Source organism: Muscardinus avellanarius (genome assembly GCF_963383645.1).
Source record: "Muscardinus avellanarius genome assembly, chromosome: 4".
NCBI classification, from domain to species: domain Eukaryota; kingdom Metazoa; phylum Chordata; class Mammalia; order Rodentia; family Gliridae; genus Muscardinus; species Muscardinus avellanarius.
In genome coordinates, this window is record NC_137789.1 from 28,303,702 (window position 1) to 28,315,756 (window position 12,055).

Consider the following 12,055-nt stretch of genomic DNA (forward strand, 5'->3'; position numbering starts at 1 on the left):
GAGAGGAAAACTGGCCTATGGAGTGAAGATATGAGGAACTTTAGCACAAGCTGTTAGAGTAAATCTCCTTTTTCTTTCTTTTGTCTCTTTTTACCTATGTTTTTTTTTTCTTTTTTTCTTGTCTACCTCAGTATTATCACTTTTATTTTGAGCTTAAGTTGAGAAGTTGAATATTCAAAAGAATAATTAATGATACAATTAATAAGAAGAGGAAAGGATTGATCCAAAATCAGATGAATGACCCTTTCATAAGGTGTCAGTTATTCTGTTTTTATAGGAAGCAAGGCAAAAAGTATTAATTTGAATAATAAATAAGTAAAATTTTGGAATTAGACATAAACTGTTATTTGTATAGAACCTACAGTAATTTTCAATTTTTTTTCATTTTCAAAATATAATTTTTGCCGGGCGTGGTGGCACACGCTTGTAATCCCCGCGCTTGGGAGGCAGAGACAGGAGGATCGCGCAGGTTCGAAGCCAGCCGCGCGCGTTGGCTTAGGAGACCCTGTTTCCAAATATAAAAATGTAAAAATAGGTCTGGGAGTGTAGCCCGGAGGTAGAAGGGCTTCCAGGAACCCCAGTACCACAAAAAAAAATCATAATTTTAATTATTTGTGTATTTAAAAAAATTGTGTGTGTTACTGGGGATTAAACCCAGAAGAATTCTACTTCCAGGTTACACTCCCAGCCATATTTTATTTTTTATTTTGAAACAGGGTTTTACTAGGTTGCTGAATGTCACTACTTGCTGAAGCTGTCCTCAAATCTATGATCCTCCTGTCTCAGCCTCCCAAGTACTGGGATTACACAGGTGCACTATCATGCCCGGCTATAATCACTTCTGTAACTTATAAAACACACAAAAAATCCCTATAAAATTTCTTCATGCTGAGTCTCATTTGGGTAAAAATAATTTCAGATTTTCTAGTGTGCAATTACTTATTCTATTAAGTTGCTAAATTTAGAGAGTCAATTGATTTTCAAAAATATTAAATATATTATTGAGGTCACTCTGGTGATACTTATTTTCTATATGCTTAGTATTTTATCACCAAATATAAATAAATATTTTGAATCATAAAACAGATCTAGCAAACCTCCACATGTTTTTTTTTACCAAAAATGTCATATATGATGCTTTTATATTTTCTATTTTTAAATATTTATTGGTTTGTTAAAATTATATGTAATAGTGGAATTCATTATATTTGTGACTGCACAGAATATAACTTAGTATCATATATGTTTACCTAAGGCAAAAAATTGAAGTAGAAAATTGCTCTCCTAACAGCTCTAGAAGGGTCCCTCCCTCTTATTTTTCTTGTACACTGTTTTTCACTGAATGCTTCTAGTTTAATCTCATGCTTGGCTTAGTGATTGACTTTGATATATTTCTTAAAGATCACCTAATTTGTTCATCTATAGAATCTCCTTCTTTATCTAGAGTTCCTCTTATGACCCATTTCTTCCTAGCTTTTACATATTAGGGAAAGCATCCAATTTCTTGTTTTTTGTGACAGACTAATTTCACTTAGCATAATGTCCTTCAGTTCCATCCATTTATCTATAAATAATGTAATTGTGTTTTTCTTTATGGCTGAGTAAAATTCCATTGTGTACATATCCCACTCTTTGTAATCCATTCATCTATTGATGACTGGTTCCATAATTTGAAATGGTGAATTATGAAACTATGAATATAGATACATGTGCATTAGTTTGGTAGTTTGGTTTTCTTTCTTTTGGGTAGACACCTAGAAGTGGTATTGCTGGATGATATGGTAGGTTCGTTCCCATTCTTCTGAGGATCCTCCATACTGTTTTCCAAAGTTGTTGCACTAATTTCAATCCTACCAACAATATTTTAGAGTTCCCACTTCTCAACATCCTCACCAGCATTTGTTGTGTTTTGAATGATTGACACTTAAGTTGGACTTAAGTGAAATCTCAGGGTAGTTTTGATTTGCATCTCTCTGATTGCCAATGATGTTGAACATTTTTTCATGCATTTATTGGCCATTTGAATTTCTTCCTTTGTGAAGTGTCTATTTAATTTACTTGCCCATTTTTTACTGGGTTATTTGTTTTCTTAATACTGAATTTCTTGAGTTCTCTGTATATTCTAGATATTAGTCCTCTATCAGAGGAGTAGTTGGCAAAATTCATCTCCCATTCTCTTGGCTCTTGATTGATTCACCTTTTAGTTTGTTGTGCCTTTGGGATCTTGTTGAGAATGTTTTTATCTGTACCTATGTGTTGCAGTGTTGGATCTATGCCTTCTTCAAGGAGCCTCAAGGTCTCTAGTTTGATTTCCATGTCTTTGATCCATCTTGAATTGACTCTTATGCAGGGTGGGAAAGGGGGATTAATTTTCAATTTTCTGCATATGGTTAACCAGTTTTGCTAACACCATTTGTTGAACAGGCTATCTTTTTTTCAGTGTATGTTTTTGGCTCCTTTGTCAAAAATCAATTGGCTGTTAAGTGTATGCATTTGTTTCTGGGTCTTCTATTCAGCTCCATTTGTTTTTGTACCAGTACCATGCTGCTTTTATTACAATGGCCTGTAGTATAGTTTAAAGTCAGGTATTGTGAATATTCCTGCATGGATTTTGTTGCTGATAACTACTTTTGATATTCTGTTTTTTAGTTGTTGTTGTTGTTCCAAATGATTTTAAGGACTGATTTTCGTATGTGTCCAGATTTTGCCTTCTGTTGGAGTATAGTTTTTCCAAGTAGTTTCTGATAATGCTCTGGATTTTTACACTGTCATAGTGATATCTCCATTTACTTCTCTTTATAAATTGGGTTAATTGTCTCTTTTTTTTCTGCTAGTGGTTTATCTATCTTGTTAATCTTTTTGAGAAAACAGCTTTTGGTTTTGTTGATTTTCTCTATTGGATCTCTGGGCGCGGTGAGCCTGGCCACCACCATTGCAACTTGTAGTCGGTATTTGCACAGGAGAAACTGATGACCCATAATTCTAATGATATTCAGCTGCTCACTTCAGGTCCTTTGATGTTTTCCTGATCATCCCTGGAGTCAGGTGCAGTTAAGCAAGATGGCGGCACCATAACGCTGAAGCACCCTCGGCCACGAAGCAGGCAGGTTTCTTTTCTGGTGTTGAGCTGCATTCTGGATCCCTGGAGGGTATGGCGAGCTTGGCAACCACTGCTGGAGGTTGTAGCTGGTGTTTGTGCAAGAAGAATTGAAAGCTTACAACTCCGATGGTCTGAAGCTGCTCCTTCAGGTCCTTGGTTTTCCTTTTCATCTCTGGATTCAGGTGTTGTGAGGCAAGATGGTGCCACCACGGTGCCCACTGCCAGCAAGCGGGCGGGTTTCTTTTCCGTTTACTGATCAGTCTTCTAATCTTCTTTTTCCCTGTCACTTGTATCTATTGTTTTTATTCCTCTACTGATAGTATTTTGGGCTTTGTAGAATGTTGTTTCTGAGGCAATGAAAATCAGATGTCAGCAGGACTCAGGTTCTGCTTCCCTCGGTTGCCATCTTCCCAAAAGTCCTATTTTTATTTTAGATACTTTGATTGGTGCACCATATTCTGATATCATAATAGAGTTCATAGAGCTAATGACATACATGCACGGTGCACTTGGTGGGCTTTCCCCTGGCTCCCTCTCCACTTCCCTCCTTCCCCATAAAGGATATTGAGATTGACATTGGCACTCACCCGCAGTTACATAATGTCAATAGAAGTGATTTCTTCACTGAATTCTCAATCTCCCTACCCCCAATAGACACACTCCTCCTCTAGACCTCCTTCCTGGCACCACTGGAGTTTCTCTTCCATTATCTGAAATTCTTCTGATAACCAGATTCCTCCCTATCTTCCTCATATGACAGAAAACATATGATCCTCCACTTTCTGTGACTAATTAAACCACTTTTAAAAAAGACAGTGAGAGAAAAAAAAGAAAAGAACATGTTTTCCAATGAGACTAGATTCTAAAGTCTACAGATTATTTCCCGATGCTAAACCCCGTGTCCTTGACCATGTCACTTTTCATTTCAAGTTCTTGTCCTTTGTACTCTAGCCTATAGATATGCAAGCTTTAATATGAAAAGGGCATCCCCCAATAGGATATACTTTATACTTTGGGGGGCTAGAGTCTCCACTACAATTACTCAACTCTAACATTATAAATAGGAGAATAATACATGAGAGTATGGTTTTGTTCCAACAAAAGCTTATATATGTCTTCAATGGAGTTTGAATATAATTTTTACATCTGAAAAATGGTTACTGTGTGATTCTTTTCAACCATTTAAACATTTAAAGTCCATTTTTGAGCTCTGGGACAGTACAAAGACAGGCAGTACCACAGATTTTACCTGCAGGAAATAGTTTGCCAATACTTATGCTAGCTAGTTGAGTTATTTTCTTTCTGGTCTCCCTTTCTATGATTATGTTTCTTTTAAAAGTGCCCTACACATAATTTCAGAGGAATCAACTTAGAAGACAAATGGCATCATAAAATTCTCCCGAATGACTAGCTAACCAGCTCAGGAGCTGTTAGGGCACAGCCTGAGCACCAAAGTGGCAGTGAAGTTCTCCAGGCAGAGGGGACAGAGAGAGTACTGCAGATGGAGAACAGCCTGGAGTGTGCAGAGAAGATTGGCTACTGGAGGTTTTCATCATATGTGGACATCAGTGAGTGATAAGGCAGAGAAACTGGTGGAGACTTACTGATGGCGGGCTTTAATTGCCACTTTAAGGAACCTAGAGTTTAGTTTTTGCTGGTAGGTTATCATTCATTAGAAAAGAAAATGCATGGTCAGCTTTTTATTAAAAAACACATTTATTACCCTTGGCAATTAGGATTTTTAATATGGCAGTTGTAAACTGGGAGTGGTGGTGCACACTTGTAATTCCTGCATTCCAGAGGCTGAGACCAAAGGATTGCAGTTTGCAGACAGCCTCAGCTACTTAGGGAGGCCCTGTGAAACTTAGTGAGACCCTGTTTCAAAAATAATAAAATATAGGGCAGGGGGTATAGCTCGCAGGTCAAATGCCCCGGGTTCCATCCACAGACCCACACACACACACAAAAAATGTAATTGTAAGAAGTTCATTTTCAGTGAAAGGAGAAACAAATTCAAATAGCAACTAGCTAAAGAATGAATGGTATGACATTTTAAATTCCCCAAAATAGAATATGCTCTGTATGAAAAATAATCACACAAGTTTATAGACATAAGCATAAACATATTTACAAATACAAATAGATATTCAAAGCATGTCTAATTACCTACACATTCTAGAAAAGCAATGTGATTGATATGGTAGACCACAATAATTGGTATTCAAGTCATGAAGTTTTATTCACATTTACAACCAACTTAGAATGGGTAAATTTAGGCAATGATTTAACCATGGTTTCTACAATAACTAATAAGATGATTAAACTTGATAGCTTTAAATTTCTACAATCCATACCAATATGCACATTCATTGAATTACATTTAATCAATATATTTTTACATTTATTATAAATTTTTATAAATCATATTTTCACATTTTATCTTTCCAATTAAATATTTGTGTCACCATGATACATATTTACTTACTGGATATTGCCAGTAGATATGGAGACTATTATATCTTTTTAATCATATTTTTAAATACTTTTTTCAATTTTAGTCTTGGATCCACGGTTCAGTTCTCTTGTGATGAAGATTATGTCCTCCAGGGGGCAAAGAGTATCACCTGTCAACGCATAGCTGAGGTTTTTGCTGCTTGGAGTGACCACAGGCCTGTATGTAAAGGTAAATAAATACTTTTAAGCAAAAATGCTCTGTGAATGTATTATAATAGTTTCAAATTTGTTTCTTTAGTATAAGTTGCAATTAAATCTTCAAGTTGTAACCTTTAAGAAATATATAGCTCACAAATTTAACAATAGATATCAACATTTTATAAATGACTGAGATAGGTTCCCAAGAAATTTCCAAACTAAAATCAAACAACAATAGACTAAAGCATATGAAGTCTACAAAATAAGACCCTGGGAGTTTTGGAATCTTAAAAAAAAATCACAATTACCATCCCTGTGTTAGTATTTATACATATTTTTCTTTTACTTCAATTCTACCTCCACTTATAAAACTTGTGATTTCAAGTATTTTAGGAACATTTGCGTCTAACAGTGGTGATGCTGGTAGCCATGGAGGTGTGGCTTAACTTCTTCAGTGTGTGTCCTGCAGGGAATTGAGCTCAGGGTTTTGCACTGAGTAGGCATACCGTCTACCATAGGGTAGAGTGTCCTATAGGGAATGAGCTCAGGGTTTTGCACCGAGTAGGCATACCGTCTACCATAGGGTAGAGTGTCCTGTAGGGAATGAGCTCAGGGTTTTGCACCAAGTAGGCATACCGTCTACCACAGGGTAGAGTGTCCTATAGGGAATTGAGCTCAAGGTTTTGCACCGAGTAGGCATACCCTCTAACTTTCAGCTCTATCCCCAGACCCAGAGTTTAGGATCTATCTTTAGATAAATTAAACTAGGACAAACCAATGAATGCATTGAATTTACATGTTACCAGTAATTATAGATCAAATATGTATATGAAACAGAAAAAAATGACTCAAGACAAAACAGTACAATTTTGAATGCAGAGAAAAACATTTTCAAAGGTAAGTGAAATATTAACTAGTTGCAAAAATGGGAGGGAGGGGTGTTGAAACAACCAGTTTGGAATACCTTTCAATGTTTTAATTAGAAATTCAAATGTATTAAAATATATTCATTCCATCTGACTTTGAATCCCAATGACTAATTGACAGTGAAAAACAATACCTGATTATAAGGTATGGTGATTACTCATAGTACCCAAACCGTCATCTTCAGATGCTAAGAAATGAATATGCCAATATCATTAGACATAAGCACCAAGGTTCGCAAGAACCGCATACTGGTTCTCAAGAGTGAGAACTTGTCATTCCTGCCAGGAGAATGAAAAGCAACTTCTGGAGTTTAAATGCCAGTCACTGACTTGTGACAGGGCATAGAAACAGCTATGACTTCACCCCGACAAGGTCTGAACGTAATTAAACAGCGTTCTACCTTCCCTTGGCTCCGAAGCTGTTATGCTCCTTCCCCACCTCCTGACTGCTTTCTTGCCATCTGGTCCACTCGCAAATTTTCCTCTGTTTTAAGATTTAAACTGCTAACCATGAAAACCCGCTCTTCCTGCTCCTCTCCTTTGTTCCAGCTCCCACTTCCATCACATTTCTTCAAATAAAACAGCCCCACGGTAATTAAGTGAGGCCCATTCCTGAACTTTATGAAGCTGTATTTGAGAGTGAACCCATTGGTGTTCCTAAATGCTTGTGTGTCATCGTGGTGGTAATTATTTTTAATAATGGCCTTTCTATATTTTTTTTAGTTGTTTCAGTACCCAAGATTCCTTTTGCTTTTCTTCTTGCTCAGAAAACATTTCACTGAGTCATCATACCCTGTAGAGCCTCCACAGATAGAATGAGGAGGATGTCAGGGGAAAAGGCGTAGGGGCAGATCTTAGAGAATTACTATAAAGGGAAAAAGACAAAGTATTTCACAGTTGGCTGGATGTAGACGGGAAAGTGACAAGAAGGAGTCAGAAATGATGTACCAGTGTGGATGCATAGAGAAGCCTTGTGCTGTTAATAAATGTGGAGGACTGGAAAAACAGCCAGAGTCCACAAACTCTCCAGAGTTCGTGGGAGAAGCTGCACAGTTACTACAAGAGTGTCATCACTGGTACCATTCTTAAACACTTACTATGTGTCAGGCCACTGCATACACTTTGTCTCATTTAAGCCTCAAAACAAACCCATGGAGGCAGCATTCTCTCCATTTTAGAAACCAGGAACATAAGGCAGAGAGAGATCCAGTCTCTTTCCCAAACTCAAATGGCTGAAAAATGGCAGTTTTTTTTTAAAGGTTTTTTTTTTTGTTGTTTTATTTTTATTTTTTGGTGAAATGGGGAGAAGCCAGACTTCAGAGCATTAAAGAGGGGTGAAGAGATGAAAAGTGGAAGCAAGGAATATACTTCATTTATTTGGCAGCGGCAAGCCAGCGTGAGAAAGAAGAGAGATTTCTCAGACCCAAATGAGAGTTCATTGTCATATGTAGATGTTTATTCATTACCATTCTTATTTTTTAAAGGCTTTCAAAATGACATAGAGTATGGTAACACTAAAAATAAATAGTGAAATGAGGATGATGAAAAGAAAGGATATAGTAGTTACCTGACCTTAAATGAAAACTTGCATACAATTACATAAATAACTTTTAAAAATGGTTTATATAGCTGGGTGTGGTGGCGCACACTTGTAATCCCCGCTCTTGGGAGGCTGAGACAGGAGGATCACACAGGTTCGAAGCCAGCCTCAGCTACTTAGTAAGGCTCTCAGCAACTCAGTGAAACCCTGTTTCCAAATAAAATATCACATAGGTCTGGGAGTGTAGCACGGAGGTAGAAAGCCCCTGGGTTCCACCCCCAGTACCACACACACACACAAAGAAAAAGGTTAATGGATGAGATTTAAGTAATAGCTGCCAAAGCTATGAAGAAACCTGACCAGTTTCCACCAAAAAAAAAGATTATCTTTAAAGACAGGTGTACCAATGACACAAGTAAAGCTAGCTGTTTTTCTGATTAAGAAACCTAAAGTATCCTAAGCCAAATGTGCTGGCACAGGCCTAAAATCCTAGTACTTGGGAAGCTGAGACAGGAGGTTTACAGGTTCAAGACTAGCCTCAGCAACTTAGCGAGACAATCAGAAACTTAGACCCTGTTTCAAAATATAAATAAAATAGGGCTTGCTGTGTAACTTGGAAGTAGAAGCCCCCTGAGTTCAGTCCTCAGTACTGCAATAAATAAATAAATTAATTCTATCTTGTGCTTATGAAGGTCTATATATTTTATAGAAGCTACTTTCATCAATGTTCTGGCAATGAATAGAAAAGTAAACAGTATTAGGCTGATTTTTGTGGCAGTCCTCTCCACTCAAGATGAAATTATAGCTATAAAGGGAAATATAGTGAACATCATGACTTCAAGAAGATCCATTCCAAGTATTCTACTTTTGTGTTACATAAATGAGACATGTACATTTCTTGGTAGCAGAAAAGAATATGAAAATAGATGATATATTCAAGTAAAAGAGATTAATGTTAACATGGGAACAAAATCTCATGCAAGAAGTTACATCCAGATCATTAAATTTAAAAACTATATGAAAATAAGATTAAGACTATAAACCATTTTTATTTAAGACTCTCATTTTGATAAAGAAGAATGAATCATATTTGATTATAAGTTGTTCAAAGGTAGAAATAATGTGTTACATATGTTTTCACAAACTCTATGGTACAAAGTAGTTTTGTACTAAATCTCAAGAAATATTTGTGGAATAACAGTGCACATTTTTTCTTGATTCCAGGATAGATAGTTGTGTCATACATATCTCTATAACTGTTCATCCAATAGTCATTAGCTGGAAGGTGTAACCATTGTATTTCAAGATTCATGTATTAATATGATTTTCTCTAAGTTTGCATCAACTTTTCAGATACTAATCACATATAGACAGGTTTGTTTGCTCATAGCCTGCGAGGCACATATGTGTATAGTTATAAAATATATTTTGCTGCTACAAATTGCTAGCTGTGGTGCTGGAAATGGTAATAGAGCAAACATGCTTAAATAGTAATTGTAATAGTAAAGGGACTATCTACTGTGAATCTGAACAAAAAATAGTTCTCATGTTTCAGTGGTGCTTGGATAGAATAAATATGCTTTCTTCCAGAAAGCAGCATAAATAGCAGTATCAGTGTACTGCACCTTTGAGAGATTATTAATATAGCAGCTGTCTCTGTATTGCATGGTTGAGAAAATCAAGAAACGATTTTATAGGGACCAAAAGTTCATACAGACGTCAGATTATGAATTAAAAGAAAAGAAAATTTTAGAAATTAATATTAATGGATTGTATACAAACTCAGATTAAATTTTCTATTCCCTAAATGGGATATGGCTATGAAGTATTTGCCAGTTATAGTTATGGAAACAATTACTTCTTTGTTAGAAATGCAGGAGATATCCCAAAATTGGAGCTTATGCAAATAAGCAGCTTTATGCCTTGAATAGTATATAGAATGCTTATTTTAGACTTTTTGATGTTTGAAGAACCAGTATTGTGAAGGAAGCACTGATAATTGTATTAACTTGGGAACATTTAAGAGAGTTAAGGCTGAACAAACCTATTTTTTTAAAATTTTCAATTGGTCTTTATTTGAGTGGTCCCACATAATCAAGAATTTTTTCTGCAAGACAAGAAAATAAACTATTCTTTGGAGTATTTGGCACAGGTGATTGAGAGAAGATTTTTTTTAAAAAGGCAAAGAAATGGGAAAATACTGGAAACTAGGAAAAAAGTCATGGTGTCACCTTATATGCTCCTTATTCACTCAATTATTAAAATATTTGTGTGTCCATTTTTTAGTGTATTAATATATTTATATTTATTTTTTCAACAAACATTTATAAGCATGTGTAAGTATGACAGATTAAATATTATATGTGATATTTAGTATGCTTTTTATTATCTAGTATTGTTTACAAAGCAAAAACATAAAAATAATACATAGTAGGCTTTGTGTCTACAAGAGATGTACAATCTTCTAAAAGATTCAAATGAGTAAGCTTATATCTATGTTTGGAGGTATTCATTAAGATGGGGGATAATGTGAGTAGAACTTAGAAATTATTTTGCATATCAACAGAGAAAGTCGAGTGTGGAAGTAATTCTAAGTATAGAGATGGAATCATGAGCAATATCACCATGTGAATGGAATATCTAGGGAAGGAGTTGAGAGAGAATGGATATTCCAGTTTAGTAGATTATATTAAAGGACAATGGATATGATGAAAATAGGAAAGTCATCTTGTATATCTTCATGCTTTGGAGTATCTCTGGAAGCATTCTAAACCCCCATTCTTTTTCTCAAATTCCAAATCTGTGAGTATCTTAAAGCTTCTCATTTGAACTAGAATGTTTTCTATATATGGCTAACAAGTCAATATCATCAAAAACTTCACCTTGATTATATCCCAGGATTGTTTAAAGTTTACAACTTGTTTTCCAACTTTGCTCTATAAGCCAGGACAATGAATTTGTGTCAGACTCTTTCCATTCAAAGACATCATCTACTTAAGTAAAGCACTTTCATTATAATGAAATATTATCTATAAAAGGGGTGTGATATCTGTATCCCACCATAGGATATTAATTTTTGGGAAGATGGAATGAGAATCCATTTGAAGCATTGCTGTACAGTATGAGATACTGTAAACACTTAACAAAAAAAGGTCATGTGCTAGACATCGTGCCCCCGCTGCAGCTACTAATGATTGCCTCATTCTCTTGATTTCCAAGACCATCCATGATTTTTCTCTATCTGAATTTCTTTCTTTCACTTCCAGAAGCACAGTTTAACATCTTGATACCAGAGTCACCCCCTCAATTTTCATATATGTCTGATCTCTCCCTGAATGACTAAAGCTAATAGTCATATGCTGCCTGCCTCTCAAGGTCTTGCTTAATTTTACCTTCTCCAAAAGTTCTTTCCTGATTGCTTCTATTATTATTTATCACCTCCTTCTTTAAAATCATGTTGCACTTGCTATTTTTATCATATAAGTTAGCATTTTTTGGCAAGGTTCCTTAATCTTTTCATGAGCATTAAACTTACTTCTTTAACCTAAAAAAAACAAAAAACCCAGAAAGAACAAAATAATCAACACTTCTAAAGTGCTTTAATTTTCAAAGGATTTGTTTCAAATATTACCATCCACTGTTTTGACTCAATAAAAAGTTCTAAATGAGGGTTAATTTTTTATATACAAAGGAAAAAAGTGTATACAAGTTATGTGACAGATCATTTCTATTCAAACCTAAAAACTATGGCCCTTCCTAGCCAGTATTTATTATCAGCTTTTAGGATACTAAAGATTTCAAAATTCTTTTTAATATGTTGCCAAGTTCCCTCTCATA

General features: G+C 35.5%; 1 protein-coding gene across 3 annotated transcripts in view; it reads left to right on the forward strand.

The window, feature by feature from the left end:
* Positions 1-12,055, forward strand: part of CSMD3 (CUB and Sushi multiple domains 3) — a gene marked incomplete at both ends in the record, with an annotated part of 1,156,743 nt that overhangs the window by 460,846 nt on the left and 683,842 nt on the right. For all 3 annotated transcript variants that reach the window (XM_080694904.1, XM_080694905.1, XM_080694906.1), the window contains one exon: positions 5,659-5,783. In XM_080694904.1, coding sequence (XP_080551030.1) covers positions 5,659-5,783 — 125 coding nt within the window. The remainder of the gene's footprint in view (positions 1-5,658; positions 5,784-12,055) is intronic.